Below are 27,101 nucleotides of genomic sequence, written 5' to 3'. Positions count from 1 at the left end.
AAGTATCGCAACCACAACTCAAGATGATCGGCACCAACAACACCATTCTGGATCCATCCTGAGTCCAGTGACTCAGAACATATGCCAATCAACTAAATTTAATTTGAACAGACATCATTAAATTTAACGTTTCACATTTCATGTGTATTTATGGAAAAAGTAGCCATAAAAATAAATTCTTCTGTAAGTACAGATACCTGAAGATTTTACTTATTGGTACTTTGTCCCACCTCTGTTTATATATAGGCTTGTTCAAATATGTTCCAATATATACACAACAACAACAAAAAGTTAATCAAATACTCTTTTATTAAATATTACTGCGATATTAAAGATGAATTAATAGCAAAAAAGAAAAAGAGCAAAGCTGTGTCACAAACCTCAAATAAAAACATTGCTGTGATGTTTCAAATGGTGTGCAGTGCAGGACCTGCACAATGGACTTTGTTGTCTCATTTCCTGTTTACCTTGTGCAGACTCTGAGTCATGCCACCTAAAGAGCTAGACAGACAATTCTGCAGTGATTTGATGTATTAGTGATGGGCAGGAGGAGGAATACAGAGCACTAATGGATGATTTGGTGCAGTGGTCAGGGAAGAGTCATATGCTTCTGAATATGAATAAGACCAGAGCGTTGGTGATAGACTTCAGACGGAAAAGGACAACTGCATGTGTCTTGTCTGTCTTGGGACATGACTTTGATATAGTGCAAGTACCAGGACATCCACACTCACAACAGGTTGAACTGGAAGATCTAAACACGGGCTGCACATACTGTCACTAGTGAGACCATCAGATTGAATGAAAACACTGAAGGTTTTGAATCAATTCTGTTAAAACTTTAGAGGTGTAGCATGGGGTCATGTTAACAAACCATTAAAATTTCCCTGACATCTTCCAAGGTTTTCAAAGTCAACTTAATGTTCATTGGTTGAAAATTAACAAAAAGCCTTATAACTTAAACCTGATTCTTACAACTATGGTGTGTATTGTCAACATATTGAAAGTACAGGGTGGGCCATTTATATGGATACACCGTTATAAAATGGGAATGGTTGGTGATATTAAAGTCCTGTTTGTGGCACATTCCAGTATATGGAGTGCCTTTACCAATCCAGGGGCAAACTCCTCAAGATGTCCATAAAACCTTAGGTGAGTGACCATGGTGGCTTGTTCATTTAGAAGTCGGCCATCTTGGATACAACTTTTGTTTTTCAATAGGAAGAGGGCCATGTGACACATCAAACTTATTGGTAATGTCACAAGAAAAAACAATGGTGTGCCCAAAACAGATAAAGGTATGTTTGGTAAACCAAGCACATAAATATATTTCCTAATAAATGCAAATTTAATGATGTCTGTTTATAAATACATATAAATGGCCCACCCTGTATAAAGATTTAAAATATCATGATACGTTTGTTATCTTTAAAACCCTGCTTAAAATTCTACTGCCTATGTTTATATTGGCAGCATTTACAAAAATGACAGTGGACTATGGTGACTCTAAATATCATATTATAGTTTGCATCTAAATATCATGTCACATTTGACCTCTGACCTCACTTTTACATTTTACATCTGCCTGTCCTTCAAGTTGATCCCAAAATTTGTTGTCTTTAAAGAAAGTATTGCCAGGAGACAGACAGTGAGCTGCCTAGTTAGTTAGAAATATATACTGTGGTAATAAAAATAATAATAATAATAATAATATTTAATGAGCTCAAGTTATTTGTGTCCAGTTATTTAGAAATTCATTATTCATTTTATACTCTGACATAATGTTTGTTTAATCAAAGTAAACATCTGTCATGCTACCCTTACTTACAATGCTATTCCATTAAACGTAAATACTGAGTGAGCTGCCTTGGCCGACGTCTGAACTCTTTAAATGCTTCTTGTTAATACTGTTGTTATTTCAACTTTCATGACAAAGAACTTCCCAAAAAGAAGATAAATGAATTATTTCTCATCTCATCTTCATTAAATGAAGAGGGCAGATTTGATCACAGTCTAAATCATTTTTTATAAGACGTTTTATATTGAGTTCTGGCCATTTTTTTTCAGCCTGTCTCATTTAACTAGAATTTTAAAACATGTATATAATGACTCATATTCATGCACACTGTGCTGTGTAGTAGTATGACTGCTTTAAAGTACAGTCCGATATTCAAGTAAAAAAGCACATTTGATGAAATGAAATGTAAAGTCAGGAGGAAAATAATTAGAAAACTTCTTTTTCAAGGTAGGTGAAAATTCAAATTCTAAATAGAAAAAAATGTTTAGCCTTTCTTTGTATTTTTTATTATTTTATTTTATTTTAAGTGCTGCAGCTTGGGAACCTGGCCCCAGCAATGCTGGATGCTTTTTCTGGATCATTTGCTTGGCGTGTAATAAAAATCTTTAGACTTTTGTGTGCAGGTAATTGATTTCACATCACAGAAGAGTTGCATAATTAACTCTCACAGTTGCCAGCTGAAGCTTCACACATTTCTTTATAAGGCTGCACCCAGGTATGGTTCCTGATGTGGTATCACGCAGGTGTAATAACACATAGTGACAAAAGATGAAAGAGCACAGTTCTGGATACAGACGTGTTCCTCCCACACATGAGGTGAGATCACAGAATATTTTACTCAAGTCTTCAGCTTTGTAATGAAGCCCCACCTGGCCTAACATGTACAATTCTCTGACTGCTCTCTCCTTCCCCCTAAGACTATTTCAGTCATGGATAATCAGTAGATATTCACACTCTTTTCAAAACTTTTCCTCCCACTCATCTCCTGTTAACCCTGCACTACATGCCAGTTTAATAGTAAAATATAGGTGATAGGTAGGTAATTCATCAAGGTGAGATGATTCACCTTGATGAATTACACTGTTCACTTTATGATTGTTCACTTAATGGCTAATGAATTTCCATTTCTGAACCAAAGTACTAAACTGATTTACAAAAGAATTCACCTGCAAGTTAAAGATTTTTTCTTATATTTCTCATATTAAATTTTTTTTAAGTACACGTTTGAAAAGATAATGCATTTCTCAAAGCAATTCAGCTGAAGAAGTGTGGATTTTAAGCAGCACAAAAATGCTTTTTTCAGCACACAGAGGGTAACGTGGGGGAGTCTTTTCTGTTCTCTGCCTCAGCACTCAGTGCAGTAGTAGGTGGTAGTGACTCGGAGCACGTTTCATCATTGTGAATTTTTTTGTGAGCATTTTGCACAAACATGAGCCTTACGTGATCTCAAGTCCACTGCTTTCCTGATGGGAAGCAGAACGGAGCTTGTTTTCATGCTTGGGTGCATTTTGTGCAGGTGGAGCAAAAGGACTTCACTGCTGCATCTGTCATGAGACAACGCATGCAGTACTCATTTTAGACAGAAGGATTACATTCCTGGAGATATGATGAAGCTCAGGACGGGGTTTCGAATATCTGTTACTGATAGCATTCCCTTATGTGCCAGCAGCTGCTTCAGTTTCAAAACTGTATTTCATTCAGCTTGACCAGCACCTTCACTCTTCTAATATTTAAACTCTGGAATCAAGAAACATTGCTTGATGTGTCATTATAGCATTTCCCACACTAGCACCTATCAAACTCTCTGTTGTTGCGTATAATCACAGTAAAGACATGCAGATATGTTGTATGACAATACCTTATAATTAATAATTAATACTAACATTAATTTATAGTTATACATAAACTTCAATACTGCAGTACTAACCAGATGATTTTCTTCAATCCAAATCAAATATGTGTGCATTATCAAGTAAAATATAATCTATAATCTCAAGTAAAATATAACATTAGCTAGCGTTGTTTACTTACCAAGACACTTGGCCATCTGTTAGCTACAAGAGATATGTAGCTAGCAAGTCCATCCATCCATTCATTCTCTTCTGCTTATCCTTTTAAGGCACAAGAGGGGGCTAGAGCTAATTGTAGCTGTCATGGGGCAAAAGATGGGCTAAAGTCTGGACAGGTTGCCAGTCGGATGCCAGGCTAACATCTTATGAAATTCATTTTGTTAATTTGTATAAAAATATAACCATTAATTACTGGTGTGCACATAATAGCACAGATCAGGTTCTGCAGAAAGAGAATCCTTTTGCTGGTCATTATCTTTCCTATCTAGGGCTACACGGTTTTAAATTTCTCTTCGAGCATTTGAGAAATTACTCACAGTGACCTTGTCCTCTGAATAACCTCTTTACATAGCAATGATCAAAGCTACCTGTCTTATGTCCAAATTGGCTTAATTGGGCAGATGATTTGTGTAGTTAAAGGTTTTTAGCATATCACTGATGCTTGGTGAACCAAAATAATTCTCTCTAGTTAAGAGTGCCAATGGTCTGGAGTGCATTTGGTGCATTTGCTCTTTACTCTCTGCAAAAAAGTGAACACAAGGTGTTAAGTCATTAGCTCATTTTCACACAGTCTGGTATTTGGTATAATCTCATAATGCATGTTGAATAAAAAAGCAAGATTTAGCTGATGAATCCAAAAAAATGACTTGATTTTATTCCACCATATTCCCCTGAGAGAATCCAAAGACTTTTTTTCCTTGCAGATGAAATGGAAACCCAGTGGGAGAGAGGTGGTCAGAGTCTTTCTAAATTAAATATTTTACACTGGGCAACATCCTCCACCTCAAATTTGCCCCTTGCTAATTTTCAGAACTCACAGGGCAGTGGGTGGTTTTGTGCTCGCCGGAGCGTACAAGCAGAGGCAATGAGGCAAGTGGAATAACATTAGAGCCCCTTATTTGAAACTGCAATCCACGGAGCAGGTAGACGGGGTGAAGAGCAGGGTGAGTGCGAACTGGAGTTTCTGTTGACGCCTCTAATCAACAGCGAAACTAATAACTGCAGCTCTAAATGTCATCAAAGATATTGGGCTATTTTGGCAAACACCTTCTGAGTTTGCACAAGAAATATCAAATTACAGAATCAGATCAAAACAAAAATGACCCTTTACAAGCACCAGGGGATGGAGATAATATAAGGAGAAAGGAGCAGTGGGACTCAGAAGGGGATTTGGATGAGGGCTGTGTTTCAAAAAAGACAGAAAATAAAAGGGAACATCAAATGAAGCTGTTTGGCAGAGGACTAGGCCTTCATGTTGTCTGTGCATTTCTGTCAGTGGAGAACAAAAGAGGTGCTGTGTAAGTTATATACTTGCTCAAACATTTCCATGAATAAGATATTACAGCTATTTCTCTGTGTGCATAATTTGCACTCTCAATTCCCAGTTTACAATCATTTTTCATTCCACTGATTAATCAAAAGCATTTGCTTTTGGAGAAAAAAAAAATAACCATTTAAAAATTACATGTGCATATTAGTATGCCTGTGACATTAAATTTGCAAACAGAATAGGCTATGAGCTGTGAGAGCTTCCCTTTCAGCTCTGATGGGGCTGTCAAAACTGATATGCACTTTTAATTTAATTTTACACTCATTCCTTTTGCAAAAACAAAAACAACTTACACTGATGGCAAACTCACGCAACAGACCTGCTTCAGTTTCCACAGGTAGTTCTGCTTATTTCACCTTCACCACACAAAGTGTCGCTGTGTGAGTATAGATTTTTACAACAATGCCCTCCTGAGGAAATTCAGAGTAAAACAGTATAAGAACAGGAAGTGCTCATGCAAATTCTGTATGTATATAGACATCAGTTATTCTTTATTATATTATTCTGGCTTTGATTCCACTTTTCTTAATTAATATTCTTACTAGTATTCCAGTATTAATATGCACATACACAAGTGTTTAATAGAGAAAGCATCAGTGTTCATCCCATTATGTTGCTGCTTGAATTTAGGGCTTATATGCATAATATATAAATAGAATCCATGTTGATTCTCAAGTGTCAGGAAAACTCGTCTTATTCTAATCTGGGTCATCAGTGTTTTTACTGTCTTTTTGATAAAACATGTATTGAGAAGTCTGATGCAGTTCACAAATAGCATAAGGCTTTGCAGTAGAAGTATAATCACCAGTCGGTGACCTTTTCTGCCCTTCCCTAAAACAAATAGAGCAAAAATTAAAATTACTGACATGACATTTATTCTGGCCCTTTCTTAACTTTATTTTGAAATTAGAAAATCATTCCTTGCCCTACTCCTACTTGTTCTTTATAATTAATCATTTCTCCACAGTAAGCCAGTTCAGATGATAAATGAGAGATGGATTGACTGTTGAGTGTAAAGGATTCCTACCAAGGAGATGTGGTGAAATGAAGAATGTGATTATTCTAAAGAAACCAGGTTGTGTGAATTTTTGAAGGTAGTTAAGGGTAGATGCATTCACATAATTATAATTTTTATAGAATAAAATGACTTGATTTTTACTTACTGCACATTTTCTCTTAAAACTGAGGTTACAGAGAAAGAAGAACTTGGATTTATCCTTGAGGAACACAAGGGCTAATGAGAATACATTCAGAACATGAGATACTCATTGAAAAATGAGCATTTAATAAGCATTTAATTCAGTTAATTAGGAGAATAAGTAGAATGCCCAAAATGACAGAAAAGACAGGTGTTATTTTGTTATTTAAGATTCTTGGGAGTTCTACAAATCATGTAATAGAACAGTTAAAGTGGCACTTTAGTGCAGCATGAAAGGATTATCATATTATTCAAAAAATGGCTGAATTGTCTTTTGTCCGAAAACACTGAAGGAGAGCACACTGTGTCTCCCTGAAAGGAAAATATTCACTTGGCTATGAATGAAATGGAACATGGATGACAAGTTAACAGAAATGCATGTGAACCTTTTCCTTTTTGTTTTGTTTTTTTTAGCTGCTACAGTGAGGAGAGGGTTTGCTTTTTTCTGCTGTGGGCAGCTTTAGCAGATTTGGGTGGATGCCTTCTCTACTCCACTTATCCTATAATTCCTGCCCTGCATCCACTTATTAATTATTCAGATTCCCCCCTGCACCCCTTACCCCCACCTGACCCCACTGTACTAACATCTTTTTTTGGCTTCAGGATAAGCTTATCAGGCTTAAATAACTCCAGCTTTTTCTAAACCTCAGTATTTTTATATATATATATATCTATCTATATATATATATATATCTATATATATATAGATATATATGTATATAAATACTTTTGCACACTTCTACTTTTAAGGCATTTTCTAATCGTTCAGTGGTTCTTGCGGAAACTGAAGGCGAACCATTCAGGAGTCTCAGATGCCTTACAGTGAAACATTTATTTGCAGCAAGCTCAGTCAAGGACAATAGAGTTAAGGTTGACACATGTAAAGCCACCCTCCACTGTGGAACTCATTGTGACAGCAGCACTAACCTGTTTATATGTATTGCACATTTCTCTCCTTCTAAATGCCAGAGATTACATGTGACAGGTCTTAAAAAAGAGAGAAACCATGCAGCTATGCAATGTCTGAACTGAAAAAAAAAGGCAGCTCTGTCAATCAGCGGTCTCTCCAGAGATTTGCTGAATCTTTACATTCTTGAATGTAGGCACCAACAATACGAAAACACTATGGGTAAACTTGGTAAACTGACTCATTCATTTTGCATATTTACATTTTTGTTTTATTTTGTTCAACTTTCTATGAAATTTTGGCTTCAAACTAACTTTCAATGGAGGTTAAAATGAGTAGGGAAATAAAAAAATACATCACTATAAAATATAAATAAATAAAGGTTTTCTGTCTAAAAATGTATTGCTTTACATTCAGATTGTAGCATTCATTTTTGAAGCAACTTGGCATGTTCAGTGATTAAGAGTGCAGACTAAACTTTTGATGCATATGAATGCATATTACCAAATGAGATAAATACTTAAAATTCTTAAGACACTGTTTAAAATGTAGATAAAAACAGCATGCAATGATTTGCAGGTCTCATAAGCTTATATTTAGTTTGCAGTAGAACACAGAAAAATCAAATGTTTAAACTGAGCCATTTTATTGTTTCATGAAAAATATCATTCATTTTGAATTTGATGGCAACAACACTTCTCAGAAAAGTTGAGATGAGGTCAACAAAAGGGGTGGAAACATAAGTGGCACTGAAAAAAAACAGCTGGAACAATGTTTTGTGACTAATTAGGTGAACTGGCAACAGGTCAGGAACATGATTGGGCATAAAAAGATCATCATCGAGAGTTTCTCAGAAATAAAGATGGGGACTCTGCCAAAACCTGCTTCTAGAAATTGTGAGAAAAATGTTGAAAATGTTGAACATGAAGATTTAGAATGTCTCATCCTCTACAGTTCATAATATCATCAAAAGATTTAGCGAATCTGAAGAAATCTCTCTGTACAAGAGAGAAGGCAAGAAAATCAGAACATGCCTGTTTTTGAATACTGGCATGATTCTGTCATCAAACTTGCTGCGTGGGCTCAGGAACAAAGCAGCAAAGAAGATGATATTCTTATGGTCAAAGCTCAATTAAAGTGTATGGTGGCAAAGTAGAAAACTGTTTACATGTTTTATGGTTTAAATCAGGATTTGAAAAGATTTTTGCAGATGTAAACTCCACATCCTCCAGACTAAAGAGGAGATGGACCATTTGTTTTTGTTTTTTCTCAGCACAGTTCAAAAGTATGGATCTTCCATTAGTGCCTGTGTCATTGCCAGCTTGCACATCTGGAAAGGTACGATCGATACTGAATGGTGTATATAAGTTTAAGAGCAACAAATGCTCCCATCCAGACCATGTCTTTTTAAGGGAAGGCCTTGCATGTTTGAGGAAGACAATGCTAAACTGCATATTGCAACTATTACAGCATGGATTTGTGGTAGAAGAGTCCAGTGATAAACTGCTTGTAGTCCAGACCTTTGGCACACCATCCATCCATCCATCCATCCATCCATCCATCCATCCATCTTCCACTTATCCAAATCAGGGTCACAGTTGGACTGGACCCCTTTAATGCTGTGATAGGGCGAGAGGCAAGGTACACCATCGAAGGGTCACTAGTTTCTGGAGGGCTGACACAGAAAAACCATTCACACTCACATTTAGCCTATGGCCAAGTTAGACTCACCAATTAACCTAACATACATGTCTTTGGACTGTGGGAGGAAGTTGGAGTACCTGGACAAAACCCACAACGACATGGGAACATACACACAGAAACACACCATCAATCTAGTGGTAATAACTGAAGTGTTCTTCTATTCAAACCTAACTTGTTTTTGCATACACCACTGAAACATTCTTATAGTAGGCCATAAAACTGTATAATTTTAAAATGAAATAGATCTATAAACCATTTTACTCCCTCATGTACAAAAAGCTCCAGTTAAGCTTCTTCATTAGTACTAGAGCCCAATCAATATAAGATTTTTAAGACCAAAAAACAATAATTGGTGATTTAAAAATCTGATATATCAGCCAGTACTCTTTTCTTTTAAACAGAAAACATAAACAGATTTCCCTGGCATTTGTTATGTGCAGTTATTTGCAAATTCTTCCTAAGATATGTTAATGCAGTTTAAAAATATTCTTGCATTATTGTCACAAGTTGTGGATTACTTGTTTCCACCTGACGCTGCACGGTTAAGATGGCTGGTGTGTTTGTGGCGCTTCAAGTACATGTTGCCAACATGAAAGTGTCCTCTGGTGGAAACTATGCAACAAGAACACTCATGACATGGTTGAAGGGTGTTTCTCCCATTTCTGATGCTGTTATGTCACTAAAGTGGTTCCAAAAATCAGAGACCGCATTGAAAATCTGTCATGTTTTAAATAAACGTAGACAATTCCGTATAGAATGAAGAAACACTTAGGATTTATAACATTAACCATAAGTTCTTTACAAGGAGTGTGTCATATTCACAATGAAACGGGAGGTGTTAGACTGGATCCACAGTTCTATAGACTACGTCTATAGAATCCACTTTTGATTCCTTCATTCTATTCTAATGCATTATTCGTAGGAAGCGTATTGAAAGCTCAGTATCAAGTCTTCTTTGGGTGAATACCAAATATTTCCAGCATCAGTTGGCATTAGTAAATCAGCTGTTGCAAAAAGTCTCAGTTAAAATCACTTTGACCCTGCCAATTAATTGGTAGATTAATCATATAATACTAATATTAAGCGAATAATTTAATCAAGCAGCAGGGCTTGGCAACAGTAACCACAGACCATTAACTTGGGTAGAACATTACAGTATTAGTCTAATCACATCTAACAGAACAAGCACACTAATCATAAAGGAACAGAAAGGAGGCCTTGATAGCAGGCCACTCTAGCGTTTACAAAGTGCTCTTCTTAACCCCTTACAAAGCAGCAAAGCACACTGAAATGTTGCTGCTTTTGTTGGACACAGGAGAGCCTTCAAAGTGTCCTTCATATTGTTATTTTACCCTTATGCACAGACAAGTCTCAATGTGCCAAATCCTTTCCCTTTTAAATACATCCTCTTCATACTATTCCATTCCTCTTTATCTGTGTTCTCGCTTCCAGACTTTCATGGCCTTTGTGGAATTGGCTGGAGAGTTTAATAAGTCTGCAGCAGGCCGCCTTAAAAAAATGACTTTCATTGCTCCTATCAGGTGTCTTCCCTAACTATTTTGAAATAAACAGAAAGACTATAGGATATATCCAACCGAGCAACTAATTGAATGTGTTAATCATACGCATATTACACATCTTACAAACCCACTGGAAATAAAACCTGCACACATTACACTGACCAGGGTTAAAGAAGGTGTTACACAATGTTGTTAAGATATATTTTAAGCTGCGCACAATGCATCCGGTTAAGGAGCTTGGAAAGAAAAGCCTTCTCGGATGATATCTTTCAAGAAGTCCAAGCTTTTCTTTCCAAGCTCCTTAGTCTACGATGACCTGGATGACTGAGAACCTTCACAGACAATGCATCCAGTTATTGTAGTAATAATATCTGCTTACAAATGTTTTCTTTGTGTGCTAAATATAAAACATAAAAATGCCCTAATTAGATGTTATTTTCCTTACCTTGGATAAAAAACATTTTAGACATTGTAACACCGAAGCTTAGATGATGTTTAAATATCTCTTGGGTTTGCCCATTTTATCGTCTATCAGCGTATGTAATCTCAATTTTCCAAGAAAGGAAAACATTTCAATTCCTATCTAGCGTTTAGCGTCAATGTTTTGCTCTTGAGTGACACCTCCGACAGTTTCAGTGGCAGACTAAAATTACACATTGTTCTTGCCGGAGCTCTCTAATGGCAAATTGGGGAGCACTCTAGTGTTTTGCAAGGAGAAAACAAAGCATTTAATGAAATCAGCGATCAAATGCGGATGTTTTTCAGTGACAGTTTTGAGAATGGAGATATAAAATGGAACTTATTACAGAAAAAGAGGCAGAAAGCAGACCTAAGCCATACCAGCTGAAAATGCCGATACTTCATTAACTGAAAACCTTGGAGAAAGAAATAATCCTTTACCGCAAGCCAAGAAAATGGTGTTCGGTCTGACAGCTGATAAAATAAAACCTGAATGTTGAGGCATTTTGGATTGGTTTTATTTCCATGCACGTATGGATATGTCTATTTGTATTATAAGCACGTGTCTGTCTGCATGTGTACTGTCAAGGAGCACTTGACATCATAGGAGAGGTATGGGTTGAAGGTAGCAGAAGGGGATTTGGTCAATTACCAGCCTGCAGCCTCAGCATCGAGTCCAGGGGATTAGAGCAAGGACTGGGGTCCAGGAAAGAGATGTGCAGGCACACCAAGAGTAGGGGATCAGTGTGTGTGTGTGTGTGTGTGTGTGTGTGTGTGTGTATGCGTGTGTGTGAAGCACTGGTCAAACAGCAAAATCCAACAACGAAGAGGTATCTTGTCATATCATAGGGGAACACCCTCAAGGTCACTGAATTTCACAGAACAGGTGATGGGTTGGCACTATGGGAGACTGAAACATACACTTTTAAAGAAAACATTAGTTAATAAGAAAAGTATGCAAGTTCACTAGACTAAATGAAGGATAGATGTTAAAGATATTGGTTGATATTGGTTTTGTCTGACATATTTTGCCTCCTGTCCTTACCCAAGATAAGATAAATAATGTTTGTTTTGTTGTGGAAATAAGCTGTAAAAGTACAACTGAACAATGTCAGAAGCATGATGAGTTCATTAAGCAGCATGCCACTACCTATGTGCATTTCGCTGTATTACATGGAACTTGAAACCCATTTATTACATATCTTTCTACTGAAACCCAATTCATTATTATATTTCTTTCTCTTCACATAGCAATCAAGTAAGGATATGATGACAGTTGTGGCAGTAAATCATATTTTCTGGTGGGAAGCCTTTCAAGCTGGCTGGCCTCTGAGGGTCAAAAAGGACTGGTGCCTCCTCAGAAAACAACACTGGCTATCAACCCAATCCAGTTGCTCAACTTTAGCACTGTTACCTGGCAACGGCTTTCTCTTGTCTCCTTTGGAGGTAGCAGGATCATATGAGATAAAGAAGAATGAATTATTTCATTATTAATAATAATTAATTATTGTACTAATTACATTTATAATAGAATATTATTTATCTTGGAGATTTTGAAATCTTTTGTAAAATGTTTTGCTTGATTTATTCTTAGAGACTATATGATTATATTCGATTATATTCTTGCTTTAGGGTCATTCTTATTCAAAACAAAGGAATATCCTAATGTGTTCATCTTAGTAGCACTTGTCAAATTATGCTAAAAATATGCTTTTAAATTATTTTTTTTTTGCAATTTAATACACACTTCAGTTTTTATTTATTTATTTATTATCTGTTTTTGGTTGGTGCTTGCTGTTGTGTTTGTCAGGCTTTCTCTTCAGAACCCTGAAAGTTCCAATTAAAAAGTTTCTTTTTTTTCTTTTTTTCACAAAAATGTTCGAATCATGGGACCTTGCAATAGTTCCAAAAGTTAGCAACAAACGCTAGGTTCTTAACATCCTATGTTTAAGAAAACAAGTCTGTATGGTATTAGCACACGTCTAAGGAGCTTGGAAAGAAAGGCATCTGGACTTCCTTGAAGATGTTTCACCTCTCATCCGAAAAGCTCCTTCAGTCCTAAGATTAACTGGTGGAGAGTCAAATTTTAAGCCCTATGGGAGTGTCCCCAAGAGGGTCATAGACTCCCTGTTGATTCTCTACCTAATCACATGAGCCAAAGTGTGAAAACAGGTGTGGGTCACAACCAGCCAAGGTTTCGGGTGAACCCATTGTGAAGCCTAGCCCCACCCTATCATATGATTTACTGAGGTCAAATGGCCCAGGATGTGAGTGGGCGTTTAGGCGTCTGGGAAGGGATCTCAAAACTGGATTATAGACAGTTGGTGTCGTAAGCCACCACCTCTGTTCAAAGATGGTCGTTCACAGTGGACATAGATGGCTTCTTTCACTCCTCTTTCAATCTGGGACTCTCCACCAATTGCTCTTAGAACTGAAGAAGCTTTTTGGATGAGAGGTGAAACATCTTCAAGGAAACTTAAAGAAATCCAGACGGTTTTATTTCCAAATTTCATAGACTACGATGACCTGGATGACTGAGAACCTTCACAGACTTATTAGCACATGCTTCAATGCATGTGCTCCTTGCAGGAACTATTTGAAGGCTACATGATCCACGTGACAAATTGAAATCTGAACCCCTGCTGATATGATAACTACTAATCCAATTCTACAGCAAGATCATGCCACAATTAATCAGGTGTAGTAAACCAAATTGTAGGCTTCAAAGATTGGACGTTTGGATGAAATTGACAGAGGGATGAAAATATTTATTGAGTCTATTATTGTTATCTCAGTTTTGAAATCCAGTCCAGTTGGGTACAGTAAGTTCAGGTGTTTGTGAGGTATTTGTAGTTTTTTTGTGGAGTCACCCTGAAGAAAGAGAAAAAAAGCCTAACACCTACAATATATTCCTGCCATGTCATGCCCATAGCATTCTCAGTTGCTGCCTCCTGGTTCCAGTATTCATGCAGCCTTTACTTAAAGCGCCATCTCCAGTGAGTCAGGTATGTTGGCTCCTTCCTCCAATTACCTCAGCAGCAGACTCGATGTGTAGATAAGGTCGGAAACCAAGAAAGTAAGGACTCCACCCTAATCACATCATTGAGATCTGCTGCTGCTTCCCATGGCAGACGTTTTAACTGGTTTTGCTTCAAGGGTGACAGCAACTTGTTCACCCTCTTTCACTCTGAAGAACAATAATCCACCTCTGAGGCCAAATATCACGGCCCACACACAGCCTGAGGGTTTGTTTTATGCCTTTTCTCCTTTCAGTGTTCTCCTGAAATTTCTTTGTCTGTTGCAGTACTGCAATTCTATTGAAACCTCGATACCATTGTATATATTGTTAAATAAAATTATTATTTTAAATATTTTTATTTTATTTTATTATAGTTATAATAGTATTACAGTAGCAGTAATGGTTACGGATTTAATTTGTGTGTATATTTTATTTTATATTTTAGTATGGATTTAAGTTTATTATCAAGCCACTTACAGTGTGTTAGTTGTGAATACTGAGAAAGTTGTATGCATGGCCTGCCTGTCCTAACCCCCAAACCACTGCTGGGGAATTACAGTTTTTTGCTAATTACTTTTTTAATTGTCCAACCATCCATTTTTTGCCACTTATCCAGGACTTATCCGACTTATGTCGGGGCAGCAGCCTAAGCAGAGAATCCCAAACCTCCATCTACCCAGCCAACTCCTTCAGTTTAGCTGGAGAAACACTGAGGTTTTCCCTGCCCAGTTAAGAGATGTCTTCTCTCTAGTGTGCCCTGGGCCTATCACAGGGCTTCCTCCTGGTAGGACATGCCCAGAGCACCTTGTCCATCCTATTCTAATCAGATACCCAACCCACCTCAGCTGGCACTTTTTGATGTGGAGAAGTAGTGGCTATACTCTGGGTCCTCACAAATGACTGAAATTCTAACATTATCACTGTGATAGCCACAGTTCAAATACAGCAAATTTCCACTGAGTGTATCCGCAATGTTATTCTTTTGGTCAAAACCCAAGCTCAGCGCTTTCATTTCCACAGTGTACCCATCACTTCAGACATGGCACCAATCCATCTCTCAATCTTCCACTCCTGTCTCCCATAACTCATGAGCTGGAGGTGCTAATTTCATTCCTGATGCTTTACACTTTAACCAGTCCAGTGTGAGCTCGAGGCCACCACCTAAGGGAACCAGCAGAACCACATTATCCAAAAGCAGAGAACAGATTCTGTTGATTGGCTCAGTCTAGAATATCTGTCCATAGAATTTATGTCAAAGGTTACAAAGAGCAGCTATACACACTGTTATTGTCAATGTGAATGTTAAAGACTCCAGTATGCAGCCACAGTGGAGTCATCAGATGGAGCACCCTCCAGCACTGCATCCAGAGATTTGAAGAAGGTTGGGTACTCTGGACTGTCATTTGGCATATAAGACCAAATGAGAGTCATGATGCATTCCACAATCCGAATACACAGGAAAGCAATCCTGTCATCCACTGGGAAAAATCCCAATGTACAGGCTGTGTGATACCCACGATACCCACCCCTACCTACTTCCTCTTGGTGAGAGAAACTCAGACTGGATCAGTCTAGCACCTCTCCAGGAAACTGGTTCCAAAGCTAGAGCCATGTGTTGAGGTGAGCCTGAATATATCTAGCCAGTAGCTAGACTACATGTCCCAGTAGCTCTTTGTATTAACCCTCACCCATGACGTATTTGGTGTGGGAGAGTTTACCAGGGGCAACCCCCCCCAACAAAATAGCCCCTGGGATCACTTGGACAAACAAACCCCTCCACCATGATAAGGTAGTAGCTCACAGATGATTTTTTTTTTAATTGTGTTTTTGTCAAGTAACTGTAGACTGCAATATGGGCGAAGGGCTCACACTGATAAGTGCAGAAAAGCTGAAGAGGCAGATTGATAAGAAGGGCTCATAAATTTATCTTCATTCTTCTTTTCACTTATTCAGAAAGTGGTATTTATGCACCCAACTGAAAATCTGTGGGCACTTACTCATTTAAATGTCAAGCATAATATTTAGGTAACATTTTACTATTAATACTGGAAGAGATATATTACATACAGTTCTTCAGCAAGCGTTCTTACCGTTATTTGATTAAAATAAGTTGTTGTGAGCGGTAGCATGGCCATGCGCATTCCCACAAACAGAACTCGTGTTTCCAAATTAAAATCGTGTGCCTCAGAAGCCTCAGTTTGCCTCTGTGAACGACACCTGTCACACCTCTCAGAAGTCGCTGTGGTGACGCAAATGGAATTTCATAACAGTATGAGCTGTGTCACATTAGTGTTTATTTTTTGCCTCCAAGCATAGAAATAAATATAGATTGTGCCAAGTTTAACTCGCATACTTTTACTCAGTCTCCAGTGCACCCACATTCAAACACAGACAAGTCATAAAGTTAAAGTGAGGATGCTATTTAAAGGCCAAACACTGAATTATTTCTTGTCGGTGACATTTTTTCTCTGTGAATGAATGAAAGTACCATTTCAAATGATTTACCCGAGGCAAATCGTGTTCTTAGCACTGAGCTGTATGAACGTTTTACCTCATGTCAAAAGCTGTGAAGCCTAAGTAACTGTAGCTTGTTAATAATTTATATTTTGCTTCTCTGAGTGGAAACTGGTGGTCTCACCTTGTTCAGCCTGATATCTCTCACTGGATAGTGAACAAGTCTATGAAGCAATAATGAAAAAATGCAAAAAATAAAAAATATGCTAAAAATAAATGCGTGAACATTTCTGTATATGGTTTAGAGAGATATCCTTTAATATTTTACTTTTAAGATAGTAATAGGCTGATTTTATAATTGTCTATATGTAGCTCTTAAAATAATGGATAATCCATTTCAGTCTGAGTACAACTGCAGGAGGTTTTGGCACATCCACTGGCTAATTTGTTTAGTGCAGTTTACAAGTGATTAAAGGGGACTAAAAAATCTGAGCTGACATCAATATGTTCAGTGTGTCATCTGCATAACCACAAAAGGAAATATTCAAAGTGAACCTCCTCAGTGGGAATATATGGTGTTTTATTCCTTACATTGCCAACTATTTATATCTATTTTTTTTAATGAAAATTCTCAAATTTTTTTTTACTAATTCTCTAAGACCTGCATGCTTTTTCCCTCTTTGGTTACTTTTGAGGTAAACACCAACTAATTACAATAGTTGCATTGACATCTCTGTATGAGTATGAGTGAAGAATTTTCCTACAGTCTCTCAGTGACTCACTAAATTCAAAGCCATTTGCCCCATTTTAATACATTTTCCACCAAAGCCGAAGGTTACTGCTCTGTGTACAGCACTGACTGACATTGTCAAACTTTTCTAGTTGTACTCACGTTGCAGGAGACCACACTAAGAAGCATTTAGTTGGTGTTTTTGTCAGTAGACAGAAGTGTGCTGGTGAGATGAAATAAACGCTGTGAAACAGTTCAACTAGGAGTCATGCTGAGTTAGTGTTTTACTGAAATCATTTATTTCTGACAGGTTGTTTATGTTGTTGCCTAACACACACCATCTCTGTCTTTTACCTCACATGCTTTTTGAAAAGTAGCAACTCTGAAAACATAAATGATCTTTGTGGGTGTAAGTATAAAAATAGCAGGGGCTTAAAATAACTTAGAAAACTTAGAAAGGTATACTTTTAAAACTTATTAAGTTGTTTTGTTTTTATTTCCTGGATTTTCTAATGTAACCAACTATTAGGATTTGTCCAATTTAATTATAGCACAGAGTGGATGCATTGCATATATTTTTGTGTAATCATAACATTTGTGTCAGGGTAGTTTGACTTGTCAAGTGCAACTAACTCAATTTGAACTGAAATGTTAATCGCTCAATCACTCAGGTTTTTATCTTCCATTATGTAGTGGTTAACACATTTGCTTAGCAAGCAAAACTATCACTGGTTCAATTCCAGATGATGACACAAAGCTCCTTTGGACTGGACCGGATAATCGATTTGGCATTCTATAAATAATATTTATAATTTAAAAAAAGAATATCATTAGAGGTTAGCGGAGCACAATCACTATAGATAACGGATATATATATATAACCTTAAGGTTAGACTGGAAATAAATGAAAGAGCCAGTCTGCCTTCACCTGTATATGGCCAGCTGCAAGTCGCAACCAAAGAAGCGAGTATCCAGAAAAATGGTTTTGTTTTACCTGCATTATCATTTTATTTATTTAATTTTTGTTTTTGAGAAACAAAAAACAAAGTTTATTCTTCTTCTAAGTGGACACATCCCAAAAGTGCTTTTGCAGATAAAAGCTCTCTGGGCTCTTTACCCAGGAGCAGGACTATGGTACTGTAAAGAGGTGCTGAAAGGAGAGAAGCTAACCAGGATAACAGAGAGAGAGATGAAGATGAGAGAGGAAGAAGACAACTTCCTGTGTGTGTGTGTGTGTGTGTGTGTGTGTGTGTGTGTGTGTGTGTGTGTGTGTGTGTGTAAAACTGCAAAAACAAACAAATGAAAATGTCTGACAGCTTCATTTTCCAATTAAAGAAAAAACAAACAAAGTACATTAGAGGTGATGGTGAACCTCTCGTATTGTGATGGTTACGTTTCATTCTTCTTTTTTTTTTTTTTTTTTTTAAATTAAGGTACAGTGTAAAAAAGAGAACATTTGAGCCGGGGGTCTGTAACTCAATGATCTGGGTGCATCTCTGGGGTTGTGTCATGAAAAGCATCTGGTGTTAAAATCTGTCCTGAATCAAACATATAGGGCAGGGGTCTCAAACTTAAAAAATGAGCTGTGGGCCACTGCTGGCACTGTCACCTCATGTGAGGGCCACTTCAGTACAAAAACAAACAAACAAGAAAACACCCACAGATATTTCCAAAAATGTTTGTTTCAGTTGTTTTTTTTTAAAATTTCAAATATTGTATAACAAGACAAAACTGCAAACATGAACGCATTTTTTTCTCACTCTTAATTAACTGAACCCTTTCATTAAACTACCAAATAAACAAATTGGTCCTCTCTATCTTGCCAGACACGTGGCAGCACTTCTGCTATAATTTTGTTCGTATTTAACAAAATAAATGCAGACATTAGTTTTTGAGTGATAGTGAAAATTGTCTCCTTTACAAATAACTCTCTCACTGAACTAACACAGCCAATAGCTCAACATGTTTCTGCTCTCTGCTCATTTCGCCTTCATATTAAATCATTTTTGGCTTTTTAAAGAACTTATTTTTGGCATGGCACTCAACAACAAACAAATCCTCCCTAACAAAAAAGTAACTTCAAGGGCCAAATTGCATTATATTTCATCTCTTCAATATACGGGCCACAGGTAGGGGTGACGAGGGCTGCAAGTGGCCCCCGGACCGTGAGTTTGAGACCCCTGATATATAGAGGTACCTGCAGTGGTGATTCGTTACAGCCTAATTAAATAATTCCTACATAAATAAATACTATGAAGATTCTCCTTGGGTGATAAAAAAAAAGTATTTATGATTGAAAACAGAGCCTAACAGGAGAAGTTTTGTCCATAAGGATCAAAAGTTAGAGATAACACACAATTACATCACAACATGAGGAAAGTTCCATTTGAAATTCACGGTGCTCATTTCATCATTGGACAGTAATGCAAACGACAAGAAATAAAAGCTTCACTGGTTCAATACACTCATTCAAATATTTAACTTTATGGTTTTTAGATGATAACATTTCACATTACCAAGTTGTTATGGATGTAGTGACCTAGTTCAACATGTAAAGATTTGCAGGTACATTAATTTATTAAGTGGTTTATTAAGTGGTTACAGTAGCATTCGGTTAAGAGGGTTTAAAGCTTTTAAAGCGTGAAATGTTTGAAAGACGTACACAAAGATTTACTAGTTCATTTACTAGTTTACTCGCACACATCCAAACAGTAGAGGTCAGTCCAAGTTGGTCCTATCTTGGGTTTTTTTTAATATTTTTTCTTAAAAATGAGAACAAACAGTGTCTTTCACAGTATATAAAGGCAGCACACAGTTGGCAGTGTATGTTTACCTGTGTGCATGCATGAGCACTGTTACAATCTTTTGTGTTTGCCATGAACAAGAATGGTTATCAGCTAAGCAGAGCGGGAGGTGCTGAGAGTGTCATGCAGTGTGGAAAACTTGGATATGGTTACAAAAACCAACTCAGCTCTGGAGCTTGCTAGTACACTGTGGATCACCAGCCTTGGTCCCAGTACGTTTCCTTTATGAAATATCTTCATGAGTGCCTTACTGTTACTGGAATCCAGCTGGGGTTATTTACTGTACTACAGGGGTCACTTCTGACTTCATGGCTCAGCCCCTGGGTCCTATCACCTCTCCAGAATGATATATCTTCACTAAAACATGATTACCCCAGCTCAGTGTCCCACACTGTTAAGAGGGCTTCCATAACTTTATATTTGTACACAGCTGCCATAACATGGTATTACATAGGAGCAAGTTTGCCACTTTGTACATCTTTATTTTTCTCACTTGTGTGCTCACTTTGGCTTGGGAAAAGTGGAAAGGCATGATAGATGAGCTGTTGTGGACCTGCTGTCTCATTTGCCCTGTTCCACTGTATTTGCCTTCTTGTCTCGAACACACACACACACACACACACACACACTTCCTACTTGTTCTTGTCATTGGCTACACTGCTTGTTTGAAAGCACGTTTGGCGATTGCAGAGTGAGCAGGGCAGCTGATAACACTCAGGAGCAGGAGATACCCTTGTCAGAATCCAGGATATTAACAAACAAGCCTTGGGAGACTGAGCCCTATTGATTGTGTTTATTCCTCTGGCACCTTTTTGCCCATCGCCTTCATCCGCTAGTCTGGACATTTAAGCTCTGTTCCAGATCTTGTGCCGGGACCTAAAATAAAGAAAAAGGCAAAGGGCCACCACAGTCCAACTGTTCTGGCCAGGATTCCTGCTCTCCTCCATGTGTTGAGACTGAGGAAGCTTCTTTTCACCACACACATCTAATGACAGCAATCTTGCCAATATGGATGAGAGCCTATTCTGGGCCGCTTTGTTTATAGTTGGCACCAATATACGAGAACTCTGACCAACAGCTTATTGGACTGAGGTATAAATTGTCCTCTCTTGACTTTTTGCATTTGAGTAAGCTCACAAAATGTATATTTTCATGATTTTAAGAAGGCATTTTTAAATGAAGAGAGCCCCGGTCTTCATTTCACACAAATAAATCATAAAACATTTTCAAATCCTGTATGTCACAGTGTTACTTATGAGTGCTAGCTTCTATAATGTTTACATTAATGTTTAGCTTTTCATCATTTGCAATTTGAACATTTAAAATATTGTATTTGGTTAATTAACTTCACAAATTGCAACGGTTAGTCTTAAGATAATTAATTGGAGGTGCCCTCCCCCCATTGATCTTAGCAACTAATGTATACTTTTACTTTAATACTTCTCACCTACAAGCTAATGTAGTAGCTCCAATCTTTTAATTGGAAATTTGCCCCCACAGCATAGATCAATATTTCAGATGGAAATTATGTATGTTTTTCCCCCCTCCCTCTCTCTCTCATTTATTTTGAATCACCTATTGAACATTGGATCAGATCCAAAGCAGTGTGGTGATTGGTGGGTCTAATGTGCATTAGTTAGTCTGTGTATAATGTACAGTATAGTTAGCATCATAGGTTGGAGCGCTATGTCATTCTTTTAGCAGGTAACAAAAAGCACAAGCAAGCTCTAACTTGCTGTGATGTTGCATTTACTAGATCTTTATTCAGATTGAATTGTACGTGTATGTGAGTCGTGTGTATGTTAGTGAACTGTTGAATACAACTGTCTTTCTTTATTGTACCAATAGTTTTTTTCTACCTCTTTGCAAGATTGCTTTTATTTAATAAAAATAGGCTTAATTGGATAATCGGGTGTTTTGAGAGTCACAGATGCATAATAAATGCAGCCATGGAGAATCTTTTTTTTTAATGAACTCGTTTTTTAAATGAGTTTGAATCCTGCTGAAGGATGAGCTATTTGCACAGGAGAGATGAAAGTGAATGTTGCATGAAAGAGTCTCTTTTGACCTTTAAGACCTATTTTATAACACAATATGAATGCTGACTTTTATACAGCCTTGATAGTTGTTTTCTTCTGTCTCAATTAGCAGCCCTGTGTTAAGGCTTATGTGTGAAACAGTGCTCTGGTAGACCTCAAATGCTAATTGCATTCTGATTTTTCTTTTTTCTGTGTGCTATTATATCTCATTTTGTCGTGACTATTTTTTATGCGAGCAGGAGTGACATTTGGCATTGCTGTTTAAACTGATCCATCTTTTTCCTTTTGTCTTTTCTTGTTCTTCGCTTACAGGTGATTCATCTCAAGTTGGTAAGTCAACATCTTTCTTTGTTTTTGCCACATTCCGCGACAGTCGATTGATTATAGACGATCTTTATTACGCAGTGTAGTCGGCTGTGTGTGAACGTTTACATCCACGCAAACCAACCACTAATTATCCTTTTGAATTCTGCACTGCTGGTGTACACTGAGCAATGAAACTGTTGAATAGAAACACATTCCTCTTCCTGCCTTTCACCCTCTCATTTATATTCTTTACACATCACACTTATTTGATTTTGTGTACTATATTACCTTCTATAGTTGTTTGCACTGTATATTGAATGGGGATTTCTAACAGTTTACTGTGAAAAGATCAAACTCTAAATTCCTGCTTTGGGAGTCTGATAAATTGCACCGCCTTGTAATGTAGATGCAAATTTTAAAGCTCCCATTGAGTGACTAGCCAGTTTGGGAACCCAGACTTAATTCTGTTTGAATAATGTATGTTACTGCACTGGCTTTCTTATCGTGATATAAAATTCAAGGAGTTGTTCCTTTTTTAGTTTCAACCTCATAAAATGATTCATGCAGGGGCTCAGAGTCTGATGTATGGATTTTAGTAAAAGATTCCTGTTACTTTGGTCATGAGCTTCCATTCGTTTACTACCATAGTTTAGTGCTTTCCTTTTTATAATGGGCCGTTAATGGCTGCCCTTCTCTTTGCTGCCTACTGCCCAAAATTTCAAAATAAAGTTTCCTTTCAAAGTGAAGCTCTGAGAGGAAATTCAGAGTTATGGTCAAATTCTATTTGTTGTCTTGTTCTTTGCTTGGCCTGAGGTGCTCTGAGGGGTGTGCTGTGAAGCAGGATGAATGGGTTAGCGAGATATGCTGATTTGTTGCCAAGTCTGTTTTAAACTGATTGTTTTGAGCAAGCAGAACAGATTAGAAAACTGGTTGGTGTGCATTGCATTTCTTTCATTGTAACACAGTGTCAGACTCCAATGCACTTCTTCAGCTGCATTTCGCTTACACCTGGTTTTATATCCTTCGTATCTCTCCGCAACTTGTTACTCCTGACTGAAGAGTCAAATGACGCATTAAATATCCCCTTTTATGTGAGCATGCCTGGCGCCTTAAGAAAAAAGCGCAGGTTACATTGTTTCTGATAAGGGTTTTAGGTTCTGTCCAGCTGTCTTCATTGAACTTGTTTAGTTCTATAGCTCTCTACAGTGTTAAATAATTTATTTTAACAAAACTGGACGATTTGTCTATAAATATGTCTTTGAATATGCTGACATGTCACAGTACGCTAGATTTCTGTAAACACTTAATTTTAAATCAGTGGGCGTAAAACAGATGAAGGAGAAAGGATTGGGATAGGGGTACGACAGCAGCCGTGGTCAGACTAATGAGATGTATCAACACCTCACTCAAACAGTTAGAAAATGAGATGTGTGAAGTTAAAAACTCTAGCTCGCAGCACTTTGTAGCAGTCAACTATTGCTTTAGTGATGTGTCAGTGTTATCACTTCCCTCCTAATAATTAGCTTTGTCTCGCTGCAGTACTCACTATGCATTATGAACCTGCAATAGTAATCTACGGCACAGCAAAATGTGTAGCATGTAATGAGAAAAATAATGTGCAGTTATTCTCACATAGCAATGATAAAGAGGTTTTTAACCCATTCTCTGGGGTGTATTTTCCCCTGTGAGTTCTGCACTGTGGTAATTGAAGCATGTCTCGTGATCCTCATACATAAATGGTTAACGTGTGTGTGTGTGTGCGTGTGTGTGTGTGTCAAGGTTTGTCCAGCGAGTGTTTGGCCCAGAGATCTGATGCTGTCTGAATACTAATTCGAAATTTTGTCTGACTGCGGCAGCTTGGAAAGTGGGTGGGGACTAGAAGTTTAGTTAGGGACAAGTTCATCCCAAGGGTTACTGTGCAGAGTGGAGAAGAGTACTCCAGTAGCACATCAGTTCTTTACCACCCACCAAGAATCAAGATTCAGAGTGAGGGAAGAAATTAAAACTGATTCATATTTGATCTGGAAAGCTTGTGCAATTTCAGTTTCATCTTCACTTAAACCACTGGGCAAAGAACAACGCTACACTTCAGTTTTGATTTGTGATATAAGCTATTTCTGCACCAGTCTGCAAAGTCAACATGGCTTTGGTCCTGTAGATATCGGAGGATTCACTGAAAGGTTGCTACTCAACTCATTTGGTTCTGCAGAGTCTGTTTCATGCAATAATTAGTGAAAAGGTTGCACTGTAGCCCATATGCCAAACCTAAATCAGTCAGCCTTTATTTAAACATAAGCTGTATATAAAATATTGCTTCATTGTTTACTTGATAGACACAGTCACCCTGTCTTGAAAGGCAGTAACAACTTGCGATTGCAGCATTTCACAATGCAGCTTTCTAAAAGTCAGTCGATTGGTCCAAACGAACAGTGCATGAGTTTTCTTCAAGTTTGTTTCAAACTTGATAAGCTGTCAAAATACTAGCGCGGTGTACAGATTTGCACACACGCTGACATCTTTCCCATGGGATTTTGTCAGAATTCATTAAGTACAGTTAAAACCATATAGGAAAGAATGTCGCATCTATCTCCACAGCAGTAAAAGGATTTGCCAGTGTTGAGATATGTATTATTTCCACTAGTTAGTGTTGTATTTTTCTAGAGGGTCCAGTTTTTTTGTTTTTTGTGTTTTGTTTTTCTTTTCCCTGTCAGGCTTATGAGGCAGGTTGTGGCAGAGATAATTGTTGTCCCTTAGATGTGGAGGCAGGGAGGCTGACTATAAGCAGAGATCCTTATCCTATTGCTGTATTTCATTCTGACTCCAAAAAAATGGCTTTGGCAGAAGCACAGACATCTTTCTGTGTACCTCTCTCTGTCTCGCTCTCTCTCTCAAGCCTTGTTCACCAGAGATCAGATGATTAGCATCTCTTCCCCTTTTTCTCTCTCCTTCCTTTGAATGCCAACCTCAGGCGAGTCAGAGCCAGCAAAAGCCTCTTCATGCTGATGCTGCAATGGGATTGGCCTACTCACTACACATGGTACAAAGAATGCTCAGTTAACCACACATCCATAGTTTGGAACAGAAAATGAGGGATTCAAGCTGGTGGATGATGCCACTTAGAAAGTGGATTTTGTTTGTTTGTTTGTTTGTTTTATACAACTAAAATGTTCTATACACAAGTTCATAGAAAACTTGTTAAAGCTTTGAGGTTTTATGTTTTTTTCCTAAAGTGCCCCGTGCCTAAATCATGTGCCAACAATCAAATGTATTCAGATGTAGCACCTTTAAAACTGAAAGTAATTTATTGCGGAATAAATTGCATGGCAGCCTAAAACTGCATTTCTGGCAATAACTAATATGCTGATGGACCTTTTGGATCCAGATATTCAAATGAAGCATTAATTCTATTTTGACAATGAAAAACCATCATTGGCATCAAAATAATGTTAAAGTCTGCACAAAACTAGGTACCTCCACCAAGGAGGTGCCTACCATTTTTGGAAGAGCTTGCATGTGTGTGTTGACCTCTGACCTCTCCTTCAAAGTAAAAAGACTGATCTGAAGTATAAAGTCATTAATAGAACTATGTTTTTACTTCTATTTTCTGCACTGATGGCATATAGGCAAATATATATATATATACACATATATATGTATATATATCCCCTTCTAAATATATGTGGATATTCTAGAAATTACATCATGTTATTATGACCTTGTTATGTACATTACAATAACAGGCTATAAATGTCTTATTACTAACACTAAAATTAATTTAATGGAACAAAAAAAAAAAATATATATATATATATAAAAAAAAAAAAATCTTCAACATAGCATACTAGCATATATATATATATATATATATATATATATAGTCCTATAATATTATTTTTTTTTTTACCAATGCCCTCATCACATCTTCAACATAGCATAACTAGCATGCTTCTGCAACAACATAAAATTTTGTAAAACGTTTACTTAGTTGATACCTTGACAGAAAGATGTGTATTTTGCACATTTCTGTTACATTAAAGGGGACAAATTGTGCAAAAAGCATACATCTTTTTTTTTTTTTTTTAAAGCATGGCAAACAGGACAATAAAACATTCCATTATACCTGAAAACGTAACCAATACTTAAGGTATTCCCTGCCTCCTGATAAATAACACAAGCTGGGAAGAGCACAGCAAAATAGGCAGTCCACAATAAAAACTCAAGCCTGTGGCCAAATTTACATACTAGAGGAGAATGGTAATGAGATAGCTACCTGAGATAATTACTACTCAAGGCGTCCGACTCTTATCCTTTACCACAGGGAACCAGTTTAACTCACTACAATTAAATGGCCACTCATTTGCTCCATTTGAGGCACCATTTATGCCATTTTATGCCCCACTGTGTCTTAACTGAGTGTTGACTTAAATATCAAAATTTTGAGCCAACAAAAGTTTAAGGATGCAGAGATTTGGATATCTAATGGATGGCTATTCTTCTGTTTCAGATTATTAGAAACCAATACTCTGCACTTTTTTTCTTTTTGATTTAAACACAATCACTTTCCAGTGGCATTTTTATGGATGCACATTTGAACTAAGATTTACAGCTGATTGTAAAATGGCTATTGACCTTATCAAAATTCTTCTTGTGTACTCTGCTCTTTAGCTCTCGTTGAATTCTTTTTTGTGTGTGATTCCTACTGAGGATTATTCTTGCAGGCTAATTTTGAGAAGGATGTTATTTTTTAATTGACCTGCCTAAGCT

At 37.3% G+C, this 27,101-nt stretch overlaps 1 protein-coding gene across 1 annotated transcript in view; it reads left to right on the top strand.

The window, feature by feature from the left end:
* nrxn2b (neurexin 2b) overlaps positions 1–27,101 on the top strand; it is a 654,120-nt gene that overhangs the window by 188,865 nt on the left and 438,154 nt on the right. The window contains exon 5 of the mRNA XM_039609711.1: positions 22,344–22,361. Coding sequence (XP_039465645.1) covers positions 22,344–22,361 — 18 coding nt within the window. The remainder of the gene's footprint in view (positions 1–22,343; positions 22,362–27,101) is intronic.

The sequence above is a fragment of the Oreochromis aureus genome, linkage group 3 (assembly GCF_013358895.1).
Source record: "Oreochromis aureus strain Israel breed Guangdong linkage group 3, ZZ_aureus, whole genome shotgun sequence".
Classification (NCBI taxonomy): domain Eukaryota; kingdom Metazoa; phylum Chordata; class Actinopteri; order Cichliformes; family Cichlidae; genus Oreochromis; species Oreochromis aureus.
The sequence above is the reverse complement of the archived record's forward strand: the minus strand, read 5'-3'. Positions and strand labels throughout refer to the sequence as shown.